The sequence below is a fragment of the Saccopteryx bilineata genome, chromosome 1, assembly GCF_036850765.1.
Source record: "Saccopteryx bilineata isolate mSacBil1 chromosome 1, mSacBil1_pri_phased_curated, whole genome shotgun sequence".
In the NCBI taxonomy this organism is placed as follows: Eukaryota; Metazoa; Chordata; class Mammalia; order Chiroptera; family Emballonuridae; genus Saccopteryx; species Saccopteryx bilineata.
Window position 1 is genome coordinate 355,168,413 of NC_089490.1, and position 23,664 is coordinate 355,192,076.

At 49.0% G+C, this 23,664-nt stretch overlaps 1 protein-coding gene across 7 annotated transcripts in view; it reads right to left on the reverse strand.

The window, feature by feature from the left end:
* Window positions 1-2,790: 2,790 nt before the first annotated feature.
* The window catches only part of DENND2B (DENN domain containing 2B), a 180,070-nt gene continuing 159,196 nt past the window's right edge, over window positions 2,791-23,664 (reverse strand). For all 7 annotated transcript variants that reach the window (XM_066250901.1, XM_066250902.1, XM_066250903.1 and 4 more), the window contains 11 exons: window positions 22,854-22,963; window positions 22,566-22,635; window positions 19,514-19,591; window positions 18,825-18,965; window positions 13,518-13,666; window positions 8,808-8,985; window positions 8,551-8,592; window positions 7,439-7,550; window positions 5,854-6,093; window positions 4,925-5,011; window positions 2,791-3,567 (listed from right to left, as the gene is read on the reverse strand). In XM_066250901.1, the coding sequence (XP_066106998.1) occupies window positions 3,533-3,567; window positions 4,925-5,011; window positions 5,854-6,093; window positions 7,439-7,550; window positions 8,551-8,592; window positions 8,808-8,985; window positions 13,518-13,666; window positions 18,825-18,965; window positions 19,514-19,591; window positions 22,566-22,635; window positions 22,854-22,963 (1,242 nt within the window). In that variant the 3' untranslated portion in view covers window positions 2,791-3,532. The remainder of the gene's footprint in view (window positions 3,568-4,924; window positions 5,012-5,853; window positions 6,094-7,438; window positions 7,551-8,550; window positions 8,593-8,807; window positions 8,986-13,517; window positions 13,667-18,824; window positions 18,966-19,513; window positions 19,592-22,565; window positions 22,636-22,853; window positions 22,964-23,664) is intronic.

Sequence of the window (23,664 nt, forward strand, 5' to 3'; positions counted from 1 at the left end):
ATATGTATATAATTTTTTAAGACATTAAAATTTTTTTTTTTTTGTCAATTTAAGCAAGAGAGGAAAGGAAAGAGAGAGAGACAGGAACATCAGAGCTGTTCCTGTATGTGCCCTGGCTGGGGATTGAACCAGTAACCTCTGCGCTTCAGGAGGATGCTCTAATCAACTGAGCTATCCAGCCAGGGCTGAAATGTATTATTTTTAACAAAAATTAAACTGACCTGTGATTGCAATTAGAGTGATTTTCTTTGGGCCCTAATTAACAGACCATCCAATGTGAACCACAATCAGAGTAATAATGCTTTCCAAGGGCACTCCTTCAAAATACTGCCTTTTGAAATCCCAGACTCATTTCAACACTACAGTTTGCTGAAAAGAGCCTTTAGAAAGATAATAGGGCAGTCTGTCTTGCTTTAAAAGTTACCAGAGTATGAGAGAAAACCCAGGGCCTTTTTAACTCTAGAGTAGGCACTCTGACTTCTGGTGGAGGAGGCAACATTGCCTTACCCTGAGCAATTGCCCTAGGATTTGTCAGGAAGGCACTGTTATTCACCTAGCAAGCCCACTAGGGGGCGATGCTGTGCCCATCTGAGCCCCTGCTCCATTGCTGAGCAACTGAGCTCTCAGCACTTGAGGCGGAGGCCATGGAGCCATCCTCAGTGCCCAAGGCCAACTCGCTCTAATTGGGTCATGGCTGCAGAAAGGGAAGAGAGAGAGAGAAGAAGTGAGAGGGATGGATGGAAAAGGAGATGGTCACTTCCCCTGTGTGCCCTGATCAGGAATTACACCTGAGACATCCATACACTGGGCTAACGCTCTACCACTGAGCCAAACGGCCAGGGCAGATTGATTGTTAACAACAAAGAAAAATAATCTACCTTAGAACCTAACTCAATTTACATGTAATCAATAAGTTTTGTGGGTTTGTTTCAGTTTTCATATACTGTTTTCCAGGATTCCAAATACTGTTTTAGTCAGACTGTGTTTTTTTCAGAATATTACCAAAAATTGTTCATTTCAGAAAACTCTTGCCATTGGTAACACCTATACAATAGAATCTGAGTTTCTAATACATTTTTATCTGTCTGCATGTGTAGTTATTGCAGTCCCAGTAATTGTGTACAGATGTAAATATATGACTCCGTTGTATTTTCTAGTACAGTTGTGCCTCAAGCATTTAGCTATTTAAATACATGTTATTTTATAATAAAACTTTCCTTTGTTTCTCCCCTTTTATATTACAGTTAAGATGTATTTAGGTAGGTTATGTTACCTATGAATTTCATTTCAAGATAGTAAAGAGGGGGGAGTTATGGTATTTGCTATAGAAAAGGCAGTGTTGGATCTGATGGGGTTGAGAACCATCTGATTAGGGAGTCCGGAGATCATGTGAAAGCAGAATCTGGAAAAAGCCCTGAACACTTTTTGTCAACCCCAAACAAGGCCCCCTGGACACTCCCACCTCTACCATCCCCAGAAGACCTCTGTGCCTTGTCCATAGTAGTCACTAAATGAACCATATGGCCAGTATTGGTTTTCTGAACTGGGATGAGAGCTGTGGCCATTGTAGGAGGAAGAAATCATAAAGTTCATCTTAGGTCTTCTAAGATTTTTTTAGGTCTTTTAAGATTTTAAACATAAATAAAAGTTTCTAATTTTCCCCCCAAAAGGAATTTACATCAAGTATCTTGTGATCTGATCACGTCTTAAGGATTCTCTGCAGCCACATTAAAAAATAGAGGAAGAGAAAAGGAGAAAAAAATAGCATCTTTTGAAACCTGTATAACTTTTTTATTAAGGAATCTACTTCTATGCCATGAAGCCCAGGCTGCATTAACAGGAACGCATTCTCGAGCTAACTACTACACCCATTTGGACTTCCTGGTTATAGCTTCTGTCCTCTCTGTACCTCAACTGAAAACCCAGACTCATGAGGTCTCAATCCCTTTCCTCCTAGTCCTGGAAGATGCCAAGGCCAACTATATAGAAGGCTTCTCAGAGGAGAAGGCAACCCTCTACTTTGCTTCATGAGGCAGATAGCAACCGCAACCCACACACAGGTTGGCGTCTGCGCAGGCCTCAATGGAGATGGAGGGAAGGAACAAAGGGAGCTGAGGGTGGGACTGTCTCCTATGTAAGCAGGTGAAGGTGGAAGACAGGAAAACTTTATTGCATGGTTCAAACCCAAAACTAATGAACAAAGTTGTAGCTTAATGCCTCATCTTGGGAATGTTCATGGTCTGTGCTCGGAGAAGGCCTTGGGTAGGTAGAAAGCCTAAGCCTATTCCTCATCCTGCTTCTCTCCTTGCTCTTCCATGGAAGGGTAACAGAACTTTCTGTATTCAGTCCTGCAGTTTCGACAGAAATAAATATTCACAGAGTGGCATGGAAGAGCCATATATACTCTCCGCAGTTGGCTTTAGGTGGGCTTCACTCCACCAAAGTCAGGGTACTCAGTGAAGTCTTACGGGTTTTATACTGGATAGGAAAATGTTAAGATTCTAATAGTGGAGCCAAAGGACAATGAGAATTCTTCATCACTGGAAACACTGACATAGAGTCTGAACAGTTAGCTATTTGAGAGGGAAGCTAAACCAGAACAGTGATTAGGTATTTTCTCACTTTAAGACTAGTCATACCACTCAGACCACAGAACCCAATATCTAAAGCTGAACTCTTAATCAAGTACTCTATTTCTTGCATAACAGTGTTTTGCCCCTGACTGGTCTATCTCAGCCCATCCCCCAAGAGAGAAAGTTCTAGATAATGAAGCCAAGGAACACATGGGGCTCTGGGCCCAAACAACTGTACACTGTTTATTGAGAACACCTGTAGACGGCGGAAGGAGGGACGCCCTGTACCGCATCATGGCCAACACTGACTGACGGGGAGCCGGGCCGGAGAGCACTGGCAGAGCTGAGGGTGGGCTTCCCGTGACTCACTGACCATCACCAAGGTGGGAGGACAAGAGAGGGCCAGACCTGAGAGCCTGGTATGCTGTAAATGGATTGACTGACCTTTGCCTTTCAAAAACTGAGCAATAGGAAGGGGAAACTACTAGAAAAAAATAGAAACTCTAAAAAAAAATTATTTTTAAATAGTCCCCCTCTAGATAACAAGACAGCATCTGCTTTCCATGGCCCAAGACTGGCAGCAGGGGCCTCAGGCAGGCAGGTCAGGAGCCTCTAGGGGAAGATCAGTGGTTTGGCTGAGACAGTCAGCTGCACATAATTGGCCAGTCACCAGCACCCAGCAAAACTTCATCCATGCTCAGGCAGGGCAGGAAAGCACCGGCCCCTTGGGAATATACAAATATTTACCAGATTCTTTCTGCTTGTTACAAAAACAGATAAGAAAGCTTACAGCAGATTATTTACAAACAGTATCCTGGAATATCATGAAGGCAGAGGTGGGCTGGCTTGAAGGGGGGGGGGGTCTGTGGGGGGCAGAGCAGCCCACAGGGTCCCAACAGGGCCCCCTCCCCAGGCTCCAGGCTTTGTAAGGCACTGGACTCTGTTACTGGAAAAGGGGCTTAATTCTTCTTGTGAAGGAACTTCATTTTGTTGCCTGTGGGCCAGAAAGGACAAGTGTGAGAATATTTCAGTATCATCTCTTCTTTTTTTATTTCTTTTTCTTTTTTTTTTTTTTTTTTACAGAGACAGAGAGAGTCAGAGAGAGGGATAAATAGGGACAGACAGGAACGGAGAGAGATGAGAAGCATCAATCATTAGTTTTTTGTTGCGGCACCTTAGTTGTTCATTGATTGCTTTCTCTTATGTGCTTTGACTATGGGGCTACAGCAGACCGAGTAACCTCTTGCTTGAGCCAGTGACCTTGGGTCCAAGCTGGTGAGCTTTGCTCAAACCAGATGAGCCCGCGCTCAAGCTGGCGACCTCGGGGTCTCAAACCTGGGTCCTCTGCATCCCAGTCCGACACTATCCACTGCGCCACCACCTGGTCAGGCTATTTTTCAATTTTTTTAAAGTGAGAGTAGGGGAGATACAGAGACAAGACTCCCACATGTGCCCTGACCAGGATCCACCTGGCATCCCTATCTGGGGCTGAAGCTCTCTGCCCATCTGGGGCCATGCTCACAAATGAGCTATTTTTAGCTACTGAGGCAGAGGCTCCATGAAACCATCCTCGGTGCCCAAGGCCAACATGCTCGAATCAATCGAGCCATGGCTGCAGGAAGGGAAAAGAGAGAGAGAGGGAGAGAAGGGGGGTTGGTAGAAGCAGATGGTTGCCTCTCCTATGTGCCCTAGCTGGGAATCAAACTTGGGACTTCCATACGCTAGGTTGATACTCTACTGCTGAGCCAACCGTCCAGGACCAATATCATCTCTTCTAAGAGCCCTAAACCTCTCCAATGGAAAGAGGATTAGAAAGAACGGACTGGAATTATGATAGATCTGATCCACGGTAGGGAAAACACTCTGGAGCTCTGATGAGGGCACTGGCATTAATCTCTGTTTAGCTTTGGGCAAGCATTTAACATCTTTGGCCTCAATTTCCCTTTACTGAGACAGTCTATGGTCTAACTGGCTGAAAAAGAGTGAAGGTTTTCAGAGTTAGGCACTCTGGTCCTGCTTGTTTTATAGACCGTTCATGGCCTAGAGGAAAGCTGTCTGGTCAGAGTGGGCCTCCTACTCCGTCAGGAAGGAGTGCACCCAGAAGATCAGGTGGGATCTGTGTTGTTTTGTGGGGTTTTTTGGTTCTGTAGTTTGGTCAATACTGTACTAAATGCCCTTTGAGCCCTGGGCTGGGAACCTTCACTTCACCAAGGGATCAATCGCTTCCTGTTCTGCCTACAGCCCCAGTATAAATACCCATTGGCATTGGTTTGGAGCAGTTTGGGGTACAGACCCCCCCAGCCCCCCCCTTGTTGGTGACCATCTATCACATCAGTGACAAGGCTACTTACCCAAACCTCGGAGAAACTTATTCATTCCACTCTGCTCAGTGTCTGGGAGTTCCTCTAAATATTGCTCGACTCGCTGCTCAAAGAGGCCTGGGAAAGAGCAGGGAAAAGAACAGTCACTGGAAGAAGGAAAGAGGAGGCCTACCGGAGGGGGACCATGGGGCGCAGATCCCAAAAAGGGAGAAACTAAGGATCTATGATTATAATTTACAGGAAAATCTCCAGAATTCAGACTGGCTCGTCAGAACTGTCATTCTTAACACCTCACTGGTGTTCACTGCTCAAAGCAAGAGGCCCTCGATACCATGCTCCCCGGTACACACTCCTGAGCTGCATTATGGTGTAGATGCAATTCCTTGTTTCAAAGATGCCCCTGGGTAGACACCTTCTCTCATTCCTTTTAGAGCACTCTACCAGGTTGTTTCAGAAAGGTTTGTCAGGCGAAATGGATAGTATTAGTGGACAGAATAATAACCCTGATGTTAGAAAGATACTGATGAAGTGAAAAAGCCCTACAGTGGGCAAAGCTCACAAATAACTGGAGATAGATGACCTGCCACCAATCTCAGACAGACAGCTCGCTCAATTCCCTTCCAGGGCTTTCCCAATCCTGGGTTCTCAGAACCCCCTAAATTGCTCAGTCAAGTCTTTTTGAACAAGAAGGATGTTTGAGGAAGGGACGGCATGTTGCTCTTGGAGGTGATGAGCCCCACCCTCTAGCCACAAGGTTTAAGCCTGTGCATAGCCTTGTGCAGGCTATACTGGGACAGGAGGAGAAGAAAGCTCCCTTGGAAGTTTCTATCAGAAAAAGGGATGTTAGGAGGCCTGGCCCTAGCCAATATACAAGAGCTTCTGTCACAGTGCCTAGTGATTCACCCCGCTGGTAGCAGAAAAATGAGAGAAGGTCCAATCCCAAGCTCTTCTAACCTTACCCTTTGCCCGACACTTTCTTAGCTCCCTGTCTTGGATGAAGCCAGCAAACATCTGAGACTCCATAAAAACCTCGAGAAAACGACGGATGCTTTTGGAGGCCACAGACTTGCGGAAGGCTTCTCGCTGAAAGGCCCTCTCTCCCTTCTCACTCTGGGTCAGGAAGAGGGAGTAGTGCCCAACAGTCTCCACGAAGAACCGGATAAACACCTCCGACACCAGCCCATTGAGGGTATTACATTCTGGAAGAGACGAGAAAATCTTTGAGGTTCCAACCTCCAATCTCACCCTCCAGCTGATATTGTCTCCTTTTCCCAACAAAATTCCAGCCAGAACCACTTATCTCAGGGGTCAGGTACCTATGGCTCGTGAGCCAGAAGTGGCCCTTTTGATGGCTGCATCTGGCTTGCAGACAAATCTTTAATAAAAAAAATAATAACGTTAAAAATATAAAACCGTGATGGTGAACCTTTTTATAAAAATCGCCCCCCAAAAAAATAAAAATAAAAAAATCACCCACTTTTGCAGTGTGGTCAACTTGGTCCCTCCCGCCCACTAGTGGGCATTCTGGCTTTCATGGTGGGCCAATCGCGGTGCCGTTTGGTTGTTCCGCTATGCCCACCATAAAAGCTGGAACACCCACTAGTGGGCAAGAGGGACCAGGTTGACCAGCACTGCAAAAGTGGGCAGTTTTTCTAAAAAGGTTCACCATCACGGATATAAAACATTCTCATGTATTACAATCCATTCATTTCCTACCGCTCATGTTCATGGTTGTGGGTGGCTGGAGCCAATCACAGCTATCCTCTGGGACAACACCAAATTTTTATTGGATAATATGTAATATGCACGCGTCATTGTATGGCTCTCATGGAATTACATTTTAAAATATGTGGCGTTCATGGCTCTCTCAGCCAAAAAGGTTCCTGACCCCTGATTTATCTGTTCTTGAAACTATCTCCCGTGCCCTTGGGCTTATAACCAGCCCACAAGCTGGGAGGCTGGAAACTGCTCTGAACATAGAAGCTGGAAAATATGTACTTGCTGGAAGAATGAGAATGGAAATCAGAGACCAGAGGACCCCATTTCCCACACCCCCACCCTGGGTGGTTTTCCTAGCTTCACAGGAAGAGGAGGTTCCCTCCATCTCCTTCAGTGGCTCAAGGCAAGGCCTGAGAGGGAGCGATAACTAGTTTCCTGTCAGCAAGAAGAGTCTCTGTAGCTGTCGCGGGCCTTTGGGTTTTCTTTCCCAAGCCTCCTGGGGTAGAGAAGGATTAGAGGGAAGAGGAGAGCTTTTAGCCGGGGCCACCCTAGAAGCGGCCCCACTACTGTTATGTTTTTGAGCTCCTTCTGATAAGATACCACAAATTTCTTTCCCCTTGGACCTAGTCAAGCCATAACTCCCTGAACCCACTGGTGGTAGGGCTAGAGAATTCTAGGCTAAAGGGAGATCAAGGTCCTACAACTGGAACCTCATCAGCCACAGGGTCTGGTGCATAGAAACAGGGTCCCGGCCCCGTGAGGCCCAGACCCAGAGCAGAGGGTGTCTGGGATCAGAGCTGTGGGGCCGCAGCTAGCCTGCCTCACCGTCATCAGAGTCGCTGTCAGAGTCCTGGGAGATCAGCTCATGCTTCCTCTCTAGTGCCTGCTCCAGAGCTGCCTGTAACTTCCTAGGTAACAGTGTGTCCTCATCATCCATCTGCAGGAGAAGGAAAGCACACAGTGGTGATAATCATAGCCCACACTGACTGAACACTCACTATGTGCCAGGCCCCGTTTGAACAATTTATATATACAAACTTATTTCATTCTCCCAATAACCCTGATGCTATTTATCAACCTCATTTGGAATTGAGAAGTTGAGGCAGAGAGGTTAAGAAACTTGTCCAAGGTCACATAAATAAAAAGTGATAGAGCAGGTAGCTTTCAGAGGACCAGCTAAGGGTTCCTACCCTGGCACCCTGATGAAGTCTACCCAACTCCTCCATCTTTAGCTCCAGGTGGGAAGAGCAGTTGTTGGCTCAGGGTGGGGAGATTGTGGCCCAGCCTGTGTCTCAGGTATGAGGTTAGGCTATCATTTCTGTCTACATTCTGGTCCATACCTTGACACCTCGTACCCAAGTCACAGCTCTATCAATGCTGTGTAAGAGTCTCTACACTCCGAGAAAGGAGACAGTACGGGATGGGGTTGTGCTCTTTATAGAGAGCCAGCAGGATTTCCATGACTAACAAAGGCTTTTTTAAGCCAACAACAGTAACTACAAACTTGTACATTCCATGGCATTCTATGTGTCATGTGTCATCAGTCCCCCTGGAATATTTCAAGGCAGGAGTTACCACCATGCCTAGTTTAAAGATGAGAACTCTGGCTCTGAGAAGTTCAGAGGCCTGTCCGAGGTCATGTGGCTCAAAGGTGGCAGAGCCCAGAGATCAAGTCTTGACACTTCCAGGCCCCATTCTATGCACTCCCAGACTGCCTTCTAGAAGCTGAAGAAGGCAGAAAGGCAGATCCTGCTGAAGTCAAACTTCCCAGATTAGCTTCTCCCCACCTTTGTCTATTCTGTGACTATGGAAACCAGAGAGTGCAGCCGACAGGCTGTGAAGGGTGAGCAGTGTGTGACAGAGTTGGCCACTCTGGAATCGGCATCAAACAGGCACCCACCCCAGGGCAGGCACGTTCTGGGGCATCCCACTCTTACCTGTCGGATGAATCGGTCAGATCCCAGATTCACCATCAGTGCCTGAGAATAAGATTCAGGGTATGAATCCCTGCAATACACTCCCAGGCCTCCAGACCCCAGATTCCCAGGGTCAGATAACAGGAATAATCCCAGCTGGGGACAGCCCTTTCTCCCTTCCACCGCCCCTGCCACCTTCCCTCCTGGGGTTTCTGTCCTTCTGTCCCTTCCTTCTTCCACCCCCCTACCACCACCAGCTGGTTCCCCAGGTGGCCCACCTCCTCCACAGGCAGCTCCTTCAGTTTGGGAAGGGAGCTGGAGAGCAGGCCAACCAGGAAGGGGGTGGGACAGCAGACGATGTCAATCATGGAGGCCGGGAGGACAGGAATGAAGGTGTGCTGCCAGGAGAAGGGGTAGAGCAAGGCCACCACCGCATGGGAGCAGCTGGATAGGGTACTGAAAGACAGAGACCAAGTGCCTGAACCCAGGCCCAGCACCTTCAAGGAAGGGGAGTTAGAGCCTGGGGGGCGAAGGGGGGGCCTGAACATCCTTCTATGTTAAACCTCCCAATGCAACAAAAATAAGTGCTAATGAAGTTCACGCCTGGGTCTGACTGTGCAGGCCAGCGAAGCTCCCATAGTCCCACTGGTCAGGACCCCAAGGACACTGGTACTGCCCTCTTTGGTAACTCTACATAGAACAGCCAGGAAGGTATGTAGCAATGCTTAAACACACAAAGGACTCACACACACACACACACACACACACACACACACACCCAAAGGGCCACCCAAATGCACAGGCAGGCCTGACTAGTGCTGAGTAGCAGCTCAGGCCAGGGAATACAAAGGTAAAATGAGTAAGAGATGATCACAAATTCATAGCATGTAAGGGCTGGAAGGCCCTACAGAGGTCATTTTATCAATTCCATATTTCACAGGCTTGGTTTAGTCCTAAGTGGCAGATCTGCAACACAATCAGACGTCCTGTCTCCTAGCCCAGCAGCACTTCCACTGCTCTGCCCTTTAGCCATTCCTTCTCCTTAATTGGAAAAAGTGGTCTGACTGAAGTGAGGGGGCCGGCACCATTCTTATCCTCTTTCCTCTCAGGCTTCAAAAATATAGCCACTGGTCTCAGTGGGGTCATCCCTCTCAGCCTAGCGGAGGCTCCAGGCCTCGAATGACCAATGGGAGCTGGAGGAAAATCTCTAGCATGCCAGCCAGAAGGTACAAGAGTGAGTGAGTGCATACCCCAAGTGTGTTGAGGGCACTAGTAAACACAGGAGACACAGCTGGCCTGAACTGTCCATCTGTCAGGAGCAGAGTCAAAGGCCTTCCCCGAGGGACCTATTACAAGTACGGGACAGAGGCCCGCAGTCAAGCTTGAGTTTCCTACTCTACTCTATTGGCCCCCCCATTAGCCATAAAAGCCTGGTCTCTACTTGATCAGCTTCAAAAGGGACTCTCGCAACTAACGCCCCACTAGTCAGAGAATATGGCTCTAACCCAAGACTGAAGTAAGTCCCTCTTCTAGAAAAAATCTCTGGGTGTTCACCAGTGTTTCATAAGCCAGTGCCTGGCTTGGCTGCCCTGTGGACATCTAAAATACTGCTGGGCCTTGTAGCAGACACAGGTGTCCTGGCCCTGACAGCCCCTCCCCTGAGGACAGGAGCTCCCCATACCACAAGGAGAGCCATCTGAAAAAGATCTGGGAAAAGGCTGCCTCAGGGCCTAGGGACACACTGATTTCCACCATCTCCTTCAATGGGGCTTGGGAGGTGGAAGGCTTTGTACCCCCCTAGGTCTGATGGCTCTCACTCTTTGTTGGTCAAATAAGTTTGCAAATATGATATATATGTTTGCTCACTTATAGTTTGCATTGGGTGTGGGAGATAGACTGTAAGCAGTCAGGGTCCTTATAGCCTAAGGCTTAGTTTTAAGACTAAGCTTTCCCCCACACCCTTGACTGTTGCATGATAGAGGGTGGTGCACTCTTATGAGGAATCCCATTATATCTCAGATAAGTGACTTTGTATCAGAGACTTCTTTGTATATTGATTAAAAGTTTTTATTTCTACACTATAAAATGGGGCAGACCAGGAGCTTGCTCTCTCTCGGTTCCTGAAATTAGCATTAGCGAGGAGAGCAGAGAAAGGCCACGTGGAGGAGAGGAGAAGCAGCCAAGATGGCAGAGTGCTGAAGAAGAAGCCAGTTTGTGCAGTTTGTGCAGAGAAAAGGAGATGGAGAATAGAGGTGAATAAGGCTGGTGAGGTAGAAACATTTGATTCTAGTAAACTTGGATAAGTCAGTGGCTTTGGGAGCCCTGAATGGAAAAGGAAGTGTTTTCCCACTGTGTGTATTTCTTGCCCGCCGGGTGCAAGCTAGAATTAAAGCTAATGGCCCACCAGTTCTTGGCTCCATTGTTTCATTACCATCTGTCAGAATCAAATGCAAACCTGCACTGGCCAGGCGGCTGTGATGGTGGCTGTGGCTACTGGCTTTACACTCTTACACACACACCACACACACGATCTCTCTGTCTCTCTCTCCCTCTCACCTCCCACATACACAGATATCAAAACCAAGTCAGAGGGACAAAGGACTTGTGGGAAACCTAAAAAGTGAGCAACAGGACATGAGCTGGTTGTTCTTACTGAGCCCTGACCATAGTCTGACTATCACTGGGCTCCCTGTTCTGTCCCTCTCCAGCCGGAGGCAGGCCCAGAACAGGAGGACATCTTTCCTAAGATCCAAGATACGCAGAACTTGAATGCTGCCCCAGGCCAAGATCAGGGCCCTGAGGCATTTTCCTTCCAGAAAGGTCTGGAATGTGCTCAGAGGCAGCTGCAGCCACAAGAAACAATAGCTGTATTCAAAGCCCAACTGTAGCTGGGCTAAGGGTGGGGGTGGCAAAGAGGAGACTGCCCCTGGTAAGGGAATGAAACCTTCAGCAAAAGAAACCTCAGGGTCCTGGCTCTGTTAGGGGCACCAAGGTCTGGCCAGATCGGTGCCTCACAGCTGGGCAGCTGGGTTTTTTTCCAGTGGACAATGAACATGGGTGGCAGAGAGGCGGTGGGGCAGGTAGGGGCCCGTGTACCTGTCAGTTCCAGCTGCCGGCTTGGTCCCTTTGCAGGGACCTAGTGGGCCCACAAGATATATAGAACTATGGGATACAGAGACACAAAGGCTGTGCTGGGAAGTGAGTGGAAGTTTTCATTTCTAAACCGAGAATTTTCTGAAAAAGTCACAGCTTTATTTTTTGCTCCCTCTTCCTTCTCCTGGGCTGAGGCTAGGCCTGGGCTCCTGCTCCAGTGGCCTTCGGAGTCCATTTCTCCTGTTCCCTTCACCACCTCCTCATATATAGGGACAGAAATACCTCAGGGATCCTGGGCTCCCTGGGGGACAAGCCAGGCAGAATTTCCCTGTTCTGTCCCTCGTATCAGCACCTGACACATGGGATGGCACACAGGAGGTAGCTTAGAAAATACCCGAATTAACTGTACCACCTTAGAGAAACCACTGCTTCTTGTGATGGATTCTTTGACAAATAAATAAACACTATATTGCCAAGATCTCATCCTCTCCCTGTCTGTCCTACCTCCACCTATACTCTTTACTATGGTCTAAATGTTTGCATTCCCCCAAATTCATATGTTGAAATCTTAATCCCCAAATATGACATGAGGAGGTGGGGCTTTGTCAGGCTCTTTTGGTCATGAGAATGGAGCCTTCATAAATGGGATTAATGTTCTTACAAAAGAGACTCCACAGAGATCTCTGGCCCCTTCTACCACGGAAGGACACAGTGAGAAGGTGTTGGCCATGAACCAGGAAGCAGGTGTTCACCAGAATGTGACCATGCTGGTGCCTTGATCTTGGTCTTCCAGCCTCCAGGACTGAGAAATAAATGTCTGTTGTTTATGAGCCACCCAGAGTATGGTATTTTGTTATAGCAGCCTTAATAGACTAAGACACTCTAAAAAAAAAAAATGTTGGCTGCCTAAAAGAGTGTGGCCTCTCCCAAAACGCCTTATGTCCAGTGACATTTCTGTCACCCTTCTGCTGGCCACAACCAGATCTTGGCAGCTGGAACTCCTCTAAAACCATAAATGCCAATGCTTCAGACCAAGACTGTGACCCATCCAGCTCTTATTCCTCCTAGATCAGCCTCCCTGCCTCACTGACACCTCCAGTTGCTGGACATCTCCTTGTTTGCTTCCTAGTTTGACCGGCCAGCATTCCTGCAACCGCTCTCCTCCCCGGCACCCTCAATGTCTCACCTCGTCCTGCTCCACAAATGCCCAAGTGCCTAGCCCTGCGTCACTGTAATCAATTGCCTTTTCCAAGTGACACCCCTGCCTGGCCCCCTCAGTGGGATGGCCCAGTGCTCCTCACACTACCCCTACCCCTAGTCAGTTGCCCTGGCCCCTTCTTTATGGTGACTTTTCCCACAGTTTATCACTGCTCTCAAACTCAGCATCCCACCCAGTTGACCTGCTGCCCCCATTGGCGGAAATGCAGCCATCAGCCAGAAATCTCCTTCCTTTCTTACCCTTCTCCATTCTATATACAGGATGGGGCAAAAGTAGGCTTACAGTTGTTCGTATGAAAAATAATACAATAATTAAGAACTACTAATACAAGAATAAACTCAGTGTTTCGTGTCCTCACAATTATAAACTTACTTTGGCCCTCCTCGCATTTGCACCTGTAGTTCTGGCTGTTCCAAAAGAAGTGTCCCTCCTCTTCTCTCAGGCCAAGTCCTCCACTGGGTTCTCGGTCCGGCCATCTTGTGTGCCACCAAGTACTACTACCTCAACTGCCCCCTCTCTTCAAATGGAAATGCTAACTTTCCCATTTGATCTTCATCGCACACGCACACGCACATACACACACATGCACACACGGGGGCTGGCACATACTAGGGCTCATAAATACATGTCGGATGAATTAGTGGATGTGTTCCCCCCACTTCTTCACAGGCCCTACCTGAGCTTATCAGCCACAAAAATGACCCGGCGCTCCAGCAGCAGCGAGGCAAAGATCCGGATCAGCTGGCGCACACTGAGGCAAGTAAAAAGGCACTCAAAGTCCACGTGCTCCAGCCGCGAGTCCATGGGCCGCCGCAGCTCTAACACCTGCAGGAGAGCGATGGGGAAAGTGAGTCGAGGCAGGCCAAGTGGGTGCCACTCCCGGTCCTTCACAAAGTGACAGGATGCTGGTTTCCCCTCCCACCCTCTCTTTTCCAGAGTCTCTAACCTACCCCACTGTGCAATATGACACAGTCTCTCCCTCCCCTCAGACCATAGCTGTTCCCCAGCAGACACTCAACCTGTGGGCAAGAGTGCTAACTCTGAATGTGGGGAGGCTCCAGAAGGAAGGAGCTGAGGGCCATCCATCAATCAGGCTCTCAGGAAAGGTTGGAGGAGTGCTAATTGTTTTGACAGATAAGAATGAAGAAACATCACAGCTTGATCTATAGGGTCCTCCCCGCTCTCTTGCCCATTTCTCCAAGCAAACATCTTGGCCCCACGCTGACCAGACCACACGAGTGATGGCTGCTCCTCAGGCCATAAGAAGAGCAGCATCTCCACGCCCCAGGACCCTGCTCTCACCCACCTCTGGAAAGACAATGCTGGTGTCCTTGTTGCCATGGCCCCTCCCTTTCCTGCTAGACAGTTTCTTTCCAGAGGTTACAACTGTCCTGCCATCCAAGCTCCTCTCTCTATCAGCCTATCTAATACTTGTGCAGGGATAAGAAAAACAGAAGGAAATGGCAGCTATTCTACAACCTGGCCAGGAAGCCGGACTTCCTTTAGCAGGGCCCGACCTAGCTATCTTTCCTCCAAAGGGGTTGCAAGGCCACTCCCAAGGTCAGTGCCAAGGCACAGAGAGCCACTTCCCTGGGCGCAGCTGTGAGGGTGGAGGGCAGCACTGACCCCAGCATTGTGAGCGGGGAACTGCTGACCTCAGGCCACACCAAAGCACTGTCACTGAGGTTGCCTAGTCTTACCCTTGGTCCCTCAGCAGGCACGCACAGCAGTGATGCGCAGGCCGCCTAAGAACCGGGGTAGAAAACAAGTTCCCTCTTCTAGCCCTATGGTAGCAGAGCTCTCACCAAGAGGCTTTGACCCCACTCTACTTCATTTGTGCCTCGGGGTCTAAGCAAGTGAAGTTCTAACTCCTAGCTCAGTGTTCACCGCCCTGAGCCCCAGAGAAGCAGCTAAATGGGCACAAGGCACCCTAATAATGTTTATACTCTGTCTCTACTACTGCGTAGTGAACTCCCACAAGACCCGGTGCTGGGGACACCCAAAATGCTTAGTGACTGTGGGCTGAAGGAATCCCATATCACAGTTATGCCCAGAGACTTTGCGCCCTTCCTGCCTTTGCCGGAAGTCACAGTGAAGCACCACCCACCCTGCCTCCTAAGAGCCTGCATGTCACCCAAGAGGCTCTGCCCTGCAGCACAGAGCCCAGGCACTCTAACTACCCCAGGGACCGGCAACCCCAAGGAGTGAGAATTCACTAGGGCAGCTCCCCAAACCTATATACCTCTTTTCAATTCATCCCTGCTATCAGATCACAGTCCTAGGGCTGAGAGAACCTAATTACAGCCTAATTAACATCTGCAGAGGGGGCTGAGAGAGCTGTGAAGTAGGGTGCCAACCTCATCTGGTGCAGGGCAGGGTCAGGGCAGCAGCTCAGAGTCCCAGATGCTTAATGAACTTGGACTGCCCAAGTAGAGATAAGGGAAGTGTCTTCCAGGCAAAAAGAAGCAGGATTCAGGGACAGTAAGCAGTTCCTCAGAGTGATGAGAAATGAGGCTGGTAAGGGGGCGCGGGCCACATCCTGAAGAACTCCCAGGCATGCTGTTGGGCTCTCAGCTGTCCCACCCCCAGGCCACTCATGAAGCCTGAAGTCCCTCCAAACAAGGGTGGGCAAAAAGAGCCTTAAATGGTATTCGCCACTCCCGGCAAACCCAGTACTTTCCCAATCATTCCCTCTCCCATTCTCTGCAACAACTGACTGATTTCTTCTCCCCTCTACTAGAACCCAGCACCCACCGCTCACTCGCAGAGGACGACTTTCTTTTCTATTTTGAGAAAACAGAATCCATCAGATGAGACTCCAGACTCTACAAGCCATGGTCCTTTCTTGACATCCCACAAAGATGTGCCCTTCTCTCCTAAGTAAAGCCAGGCCCTCCCCAGTTCTCACCGCCAGTGCCTTCACTGTGACACCGATTGTCCCTTCCCTCCTACTTCTGTAACCTCTTCCTCTGAAGGGCTATTCCCACCAGCACCCAAACCACCATCTTCAACAAACTCTCCCCTGGCCTCATGTTTCCTTTCAACCACTGTCCCCTTCCCTAGTTCTCTCTTGAGAAAGTGTCAACGGGCTCTTTCCACTTTCTCACCTCATATCCATTCACTTCTCAACTCTGACCACTCAGACTTCTGGGTCCCCCTGCCCCTGACTCTTCTGAAATCCACTCTTGTCCAGGCATCTTGCCATCTTCATCCTGACCTCTTGATGGTATCCGATCACTCCTTCCTTCCTGAGACACGCCCTCATTCCTTGGCTTCCTAGCCCCGCCCTCTCCTGGTGTTCCTCCTATCTTCTCCATCTTCAGGGCTGCTGCTCCTCCACTGCAGGACCTCTGAAGGTTGGAGACACTCAGGACTGAGGAGGGCAGAGGCCTGGGCTCTCTTCTCTTCTCCTCTCTACATTCTGCTACCCAACTTTTCTTGGGTGTTTCACAGGTAGCTTAAAGGTAACATGTACAAAATCAAACTCTTACTCGTGACCTGCTCCTCCATGGGGGGCCCAATCAGCTACCCTGTAGCCTAAGCTGGAAAGCTGGGAGTTTGTCCTACAATCTTCTCACTTACTCCTTATTTCCAATCAAACACAAAGTGCTCTTGATCCTAATTCTAAAATGCATCTCACCCATCTACTTCTCTTCATCTTTTGACTACACCTTGAGCCAAGCTACTGCCACCCTTTGCCTACACTGCTGTAACAGCGCCCTAGCTCGTCCCTCTCTCTTCACTCCAGTCCATTATCTACATACCAGCCAGAGGAGGCACTGGTATGTAGACTTTAAAAACATACCTCAGATCTTATCACCCTGCTTTAGATGAAATCCCAAACCCTCACCTGGGCCTAGAGGCACAATGTGATTTGGCCTCTCCACCCCTGCTCACCACCCTTTCAACCACCTTGGCCTTTCTTCAGTTCCTTGACAAGCACACACATTTCCCTAACATTTGCCTTTGCATGTGCTGTCCCCTCTACCTAGAATAACCTCCTCCCACCCATACGCTTCTCATTCAGTTTCTTTCCTCCCACTTAGTTGGTTCTATTCACCCTTAAGCCCTGGTAAAATGTCACTTCCTAAAAGGAGGCCTTCCCTGGTACCCTAATCTAAAGCAGATCCCTAAAGCAGAGAGTTACACATGCTCACTCTTGTGCTTTCAGTGGGCATTAACACATTTAGGAACTGTCTATTTATATGCAGGAGTATTTATTTAATATCAGCCTCTCCCACTAGAGCAGGCATGGCCGACATATGGCCTGCGGGTAATGAGTTTATGCAGCCCGCGATTAAATTTTTAATATTCTCCGCACGACTCACTGCAGAAATGAAATAAGTGGTACTTTTAAATTGTTATACATAAACTATACTATCTAACCATTGTACAACAATGAAAGTTAAAATCTCAGCTACTAAGAAGCAGAAGCGTCTTTGATTATTGGAAATCGAAATATTTAAGAAGATAGTGATACGCAGAAAAGAATTCTGCGTGTGACTAATCTAGGGTTAACTTCCAATAATTGGTTGAATGGATTCGCGATACTTCTTTATTTTATTTTATTTATTTATTTATTTATTATTATTTTTGTATTTTTCTGAAGTTGGAAACGGGGAGGCAGTCAGACAGACTCCCACATGAGCCCGACCGGGATCCACCCAGCACACCCACCAGGGGGCGAGGCTCTGCCCATCTGGGGCATCGCTCTGCCACAATCAGAGCCATTCTAGCGCCTGAGGCAGAGGCCACACAGCCATCCTCAGTGCCTAGGCCAACTTTGCTCCAATGGAGCCTTGGCTGCGGGAGGGGAAGAGAGAGACAGAGAGAAAGGAGAGGGGGAGGGGTGGAGAAGCAGACGGGCGCTTCTCCTATGTGCCCTGGCCGGGAATCAAACCTGGGACTCCTGCACGCCAGGCCGACGCTCTACCACTGAGCCAACCGGCCAGGGCCTACTTCTTTATTTTTCAAAAAAATTCCATTATAAAGATTTACAACTTTTGTACTTGTCTGTGCAATTTTTATAAGCAACTGAATAATGGAAAATATGGAAATTTAAAAAAACTTGCCAAGGAATATTTAGTAATCTTCAACTCAACTTATTTTTGTGAACAAACTTTTTCTTTAATGAATCTAAATAAAAGTACAAGATCAAGACTGAATGATTTACATTTGGAGGCTGTGTTAAGAATAGCTACAAGTATAGAGCCAGATATTAAAAAAATAATAGGCGATAAAAAGCACCTCAACACGTCACATTAGTTTTTTTGTTAACTTGTTGTACTAAATTACTTACATTTATTCATAAACAAATTACATAATAAAATTTTGTTTAGTTAAATGAATCGTTTTTATATTTAACATTTTTTAATTTTAATATTTCGTCTGGCCTGTGAAAAAAGTTTTCTTTCTAATCTGGTCTGGGGGCAAAAACTGTTAGCCATGCCTGTACTAGACTGTGAACTCCACAAGGACAGAGCTGTACCCCTCTAACTTTGTGACTCTGCCCCAAAGTCTGGCCTGATCGGCTGTGAGAGAACACACAGTAATGATTAGATGAGTGAATAAAAGGAGGGTAGGTGGTATGCAGTTTAGTCCAAGCAGGTCAGGGCAGGGCCCTAGGAATTGCAGAGTTGAGCAGAGAGAACACTTCTGTCATTCCCTTTTTTGGTCCCTATCGATTAGGTGAGCAAGGACAGGGCTGTGCTCTGCACCTCCCAGAGACTGAGCCCTTGGCTAGGCAGTCTCTGGTCCCTAGTCCAGGTGTCCCCAAACTACGGCCCACGGGCCACATGAGGCCCCCTGAGGCCATTTATCCGGCCCCCGCTGCACTTCCGGAAGGGGCACCTCTTTCATTGGTGGTCAGTGAGAGGAGCACCGTATGTGGCAGCCCTCCAACAGTCTGAGGGACAGTGAACTGGCCCCCTGTGTAAAAAGTTTGGGGACCCCTGCAGAGAGAAGAGGCAGCAGAAATCCCTACCTCATTGCCAGCACCTGGCAGGAATGTCTTCACTTTGATGGTCTTCCCTGGAGCAGGGAAGGGCGACTCCATGAGACTCCTCATGAAGGGATAGACCAATGCAGCGGAAATCCCACGTCGTCGCTCCACCTCATCTAGGACCTGTGCCCACCACCAGCAGCCCAAAGAGGAAGGATGTCAGGGCGCTGCCCTTCCCGACCTCTGCAAGGAGGACAGCCTGGCACCTGAGCAGCCGAGGCTAGAACTTGGGAGACAGGAGGGCTCTCTCTCCAGGAGCTTCACAGCCCACCCTTCCCATTCCCCTTGGCATTTAGTGACTGCTCTGCCCTAACCAGTCTTTGTCTTGGACGCCAAGAGCTGAGGAGCTGGGCTAAGGAAATACCTTGGCTTCCCCAAGGTGATCTCTGTACCCAAAAAAATCTGTCTCTGCCCATGGCCCGGGGTGCGCTGTGACATTAGCAGACCCTGCTGATGCAGGTGCTGGGGAGACGCCAGCTGGCCAGAGGAGGAGCCAGGCTTGGGGGCAGGAGGGTGTGGGAGAGCTCTCTTGCACTTGCTCTTGCATCCTCTCCTTCCATTGCCCTCTCACTCACACACACAGCTGGTTTTCTCATCTGAGCTGGCTGCAAATACTCCTATGGGAACTGTCAGTGGGGAGGAGGGGGAAAAGGAAGCCAGAGCCCTCTTACCTTGGAAAACAAGCCGAAGCAGCCAAGGCGGCTGATGACACAGTACACCTCTGGCAACCGAGGCCCTTTCCCACTTGGCTGGGCCGGGACGAGGAAGAACAGGGAGACAGACAGAGAGAATGCATGATTACTACTCCTGGCTCCTTTTCCTTGGTATCTGAGGGCTAAGGATGACTCTTCTAGTGGGAGAAGAAAGACTCCAAGCCTCTTCTAAATCTCTATTCAACCAGGCCCCGAAGAAGAGGCTGCTCCACTTGGGTGGCAGCTTCAGCCTCTGGTAGGCCGTCCAGCCCCAGGTGCCAGGCTCCTGCAAAGCTCTGCACAGGCTGTACCCCGTCTCCAAGGAGGACACAGATGGGGGCTGGCAAAGTACAAAGCAAGTTGGCAGGGGCTAATGTATGATTTGTAGATTTACAGCCCTAAGGCTGGGCCCCTCAAGAACACAACTGTAATGAGAGGAACTTAGGTAAAGCAAGCCATGTAGTCTTCTGTCCCCTCAACAGGGAACATTCTGCAAAACACTCCTTTTCTTGGTTGCTCTGTCCTCCCTTCCTTGATCCATCCACATTCTAGGAAGGCTAACTGAAAATGGACAAGGGAAGCAAACTACTATTTATTAAACGTTTACCATATCTGAGTTTGGGCTTTGTGCATGACTAAAGTAAACTATAAATGAGTAAACTGAGTTAAAAAAAAACATTAAGCCATTACTCAAGACCACATATCTAAAAGCCATGGAGCCAGGAGTCTATTTCGGCCTTCAATTTGCTGTTTTATCTCTAAAGCATGTTGCTTTCCGACAGGAAGGAAGAGAAAGGGACACAAAGACACAGGAAAGAGGTGTGCCACAGAGTAGAGGGGAACAAAGCAAAAAAGGGACTTAAAAGTTTGCAGCTGAAGGAGATGTGCCCTGAGAGGTCCCCAGGCCGGGAGCCCCTCCGAGTGCAGGTGGAGGTGACTCCACAGGAGTCTCCTGCCCCAGCCAGAGGCTGGCAGGGCTCCGTGGCTGCCTCTGGCTCAGCAGCCTAGAGTGCCTGGCAAGGCCTGGTGGGGAGGGAGGGGAGCAGCAGGTGCTGGCCCCTCATGCAGGCTGCTAAGCAAATGCAGATGGGACTATTTCAGGCTCCAAACCTGCTGGCCACACGTCACAGATCTAAAGAGAAGGCAGAATCTGTTTTTGTCCATATTAGGCCTGAAACTCACTCCTCAATCTTTCCCTCTCCCCCGCCTCCCCTAAAGCCCCAAGTGATTAAATCAAGTATGTGGGATTTGGGTTAGCATCATTGTGTCCAATCTGCAGGAATGCCGAGCTAGTGCCAGCCCCCTTGGCAGGGACCCAGCCCAGGCCCTCTCTGAGCTCGCCAGGACAAACATGCTCTTTCCTGGGGGCAGCAGACCCACTGCAAAGGAGCAGCTCCGCTCCGTCTCTGCTTCTGCCAAGGGAGCCTTCAGAATGCTCCCCTCCAAGCCCAAGGGACCATGATGGCCTCTGCCTGGCTCCCACCTGCATCTGTACTGCCCCTCACTCCCTCAGCCCCACTCACTGGGCATCCTCTATCCATGTATCGCTTCTCTCCACACTACCCTTTAGGATGATCCAAGAGTACCAGACTTGGTGTTAAAGGACTTGAGAGTCAATTCTGGCTCTGCCCCGCACTGTCTGTGTGGCCTTGGGAAAAATCATTCCACTCTGAGTCTCAGTTTTGTAATCTATAGAACAAACATAACACTACTTTATGGGCTACGATAAGGATTAAAGAAAATGACATACTTAATGGATCTAGCCAGGAACATAATAGGTCCTAAAGAATACTACAGTTTATTCCCTTTGCTTTCGCTTCTTCACTGGAAGTCCTGCCTCCTCTGCTCCACTACCTCAAGTTCCTTGAGGGCAGGATCCATGTCTAACTCATCTTTCTGTGCTTTTAGCATGTTGCCTGTCCCTCAGTAGGTGTATAGTATGTGGTTCTGAACAAATGAATGAATGAATAAGTGAATGACTGGCCCCAAATCCTTCATTTGGGATCCCTCTTATATATTACCCTTGCTGAGGATCCCTCTCATCTGCCCCTAGACCGGCATCTAGGAAGCCTTCTCCCACTAAGGCCTGGGAATCCTGAAACACAGTCAATAACCCAAGCCAACACACCCCTGATGAGCTCTAGGGCAGTGGTCCCCAACCCCCGGGCTGTGGACCGGTACCAGTCCGCAGAGAAAGAATAAATAACTTACATTATTTCCGTTTTATTTATATTTAAGTCTGAACGATGTTTTATTTTTTTTTAAATGACCAGATTCTCTCTGTTACATCCGTCTAAGACTCACTCTTGAAGCTTGTCTCGGTCACATGATACATTCATCCGTCCCACCCTAAAGGCCGGTCCGTGAAAATATTTTCTGACATTAAACTGGTCTGTGGCCTAAAAAAGGTTGGGGACCACTGCTCTAGGAGACAGTGCAACAGGACTCTCTTACTACCACTCTGATCTATTTCCCAGGAAAAATGGGAAGGAAGGTTGGAAAGGACTTCTCTCTCCACACGGCTTATATTTCCCTTTCCCTTGAGTTCAAGGCACCTCTCCCAGAATCCCAGAGAAGGCGCTGCTCTGTTTCTGCTCAGCCTCCGGCCCATCCACACCCTGGACAAAATGTTTCCCCACATCAGACTGGCTAGGAAGAAGGGTGAAGAAGGTTTTCTTGCACCCCAATCTGTTGCGTACACACACACTGCTCGGGTGACATTGTCCTGCAGTCTGGAATTAGCAATCAGAGCTCAGAAGCCCGAAGCAAATGAATGGAAAGAAAAAGTATAGGCAAGCTAAAAACATCTGGTAGCCCAGTCCTGCCATCCCAAAAGTGCGTGGTCTGTGAGAAGTGTGTGTGTGTGTGTGTGTGTGTGTGTGTGTGTATTAGCGTGTGTGTGAATTGGGGTAGCCTCAGGGAGCACACAGGGGGCAGAATGGAGGATTTCACACAAGCTACAGTTGAAGAAGGACACACCAACACAGAAACACTGTGGCTCTGTCCCCGAGGACTGAACGGCCCTACTCACCAGTAAGCGCCTGCAGTAGCCAAAGCGTCTGCTGCCATCCTCACCAGTCAGCATGAAAGAAAAAGTCTCACTGGAACAGGGAGAGGTCAGGCATCAGGGAAACATCAGAGGACCCAGGAGACAGCCCCCAAGAAGAGGGACCTGCCATCCCAGGGAGGGGGTGAATGGCCAGGTTGCTGTAGGAGAGGAGGTTGGGACTAGGGTGGGCCCCGGTCAACTGCCCACAGCTGTGGGGATAAAGAGGCTCTGCCCTCTGCCTCCCTCCAGCCAGGTCAGGGCAGGCCTCACCTGGAATACTCTGACACGGGGAGCCAGTCCTTGGCATCAGGAAAGCAAAACTGGGGAATGGCCTTGAGCCTCTCCTCTGCCTCGCGCATCTGCTTGGTGGGTCGGTCCAGCTGCAGGGAAACGGAATATGGGACAGATAGACAAGGGAGGGCATGGAATCTGAGAAACATCTCCTCCCCTGAGAGCCCTAGATGGCACCCTACCAACTGGCATACTTCTCAGCAAACCCTGTCCCCACGTCCAATTCTTACAGAGGGGTCTGGGTGTGGGGTGAGTCATCATCCATTCATTCCATATATGCCAAACAAGCACTGTGCATGTGGCACCTGGCTCTATGCCATGTGCTGGGGCTACTGATGGGGCCCCTGTCCCCAAACATTCTGGTCAGGAGAGTGAGAGAATCAACAACAAAATTTCCGAGGGTGTCACACACACACAAAAAGGCTGATATGACAGAGAAAACGGGGGCAAGGGAGGGGCTACTTTGGTATCTGGAAATACCTCTTGGGAAGAGGTACTGAATGAGAAAGGGCTAGCAGCCACGCGGGAAGCTGGAGAAAGAACATTCCCACCACATGCTGGGGCGGGGAGAAAGGCTTGAGTGGGGAAGGGAGAGAATGAAGGCCAGGATGGCCAGTGGTGAGCAGAGAGGAAGGGGGAGGGGAGGTGGGTAGGGAAATGGGGAGTGACGGCTAAGGGGTATAATATCTTTTTGGGGGTGATGAAAATCTTCTAAAACTGGTTGTACAATGCTATGAACATACTAAAAGTCATTGACTCGTACACTTTAAAGTTGGTAAATTACACAGTC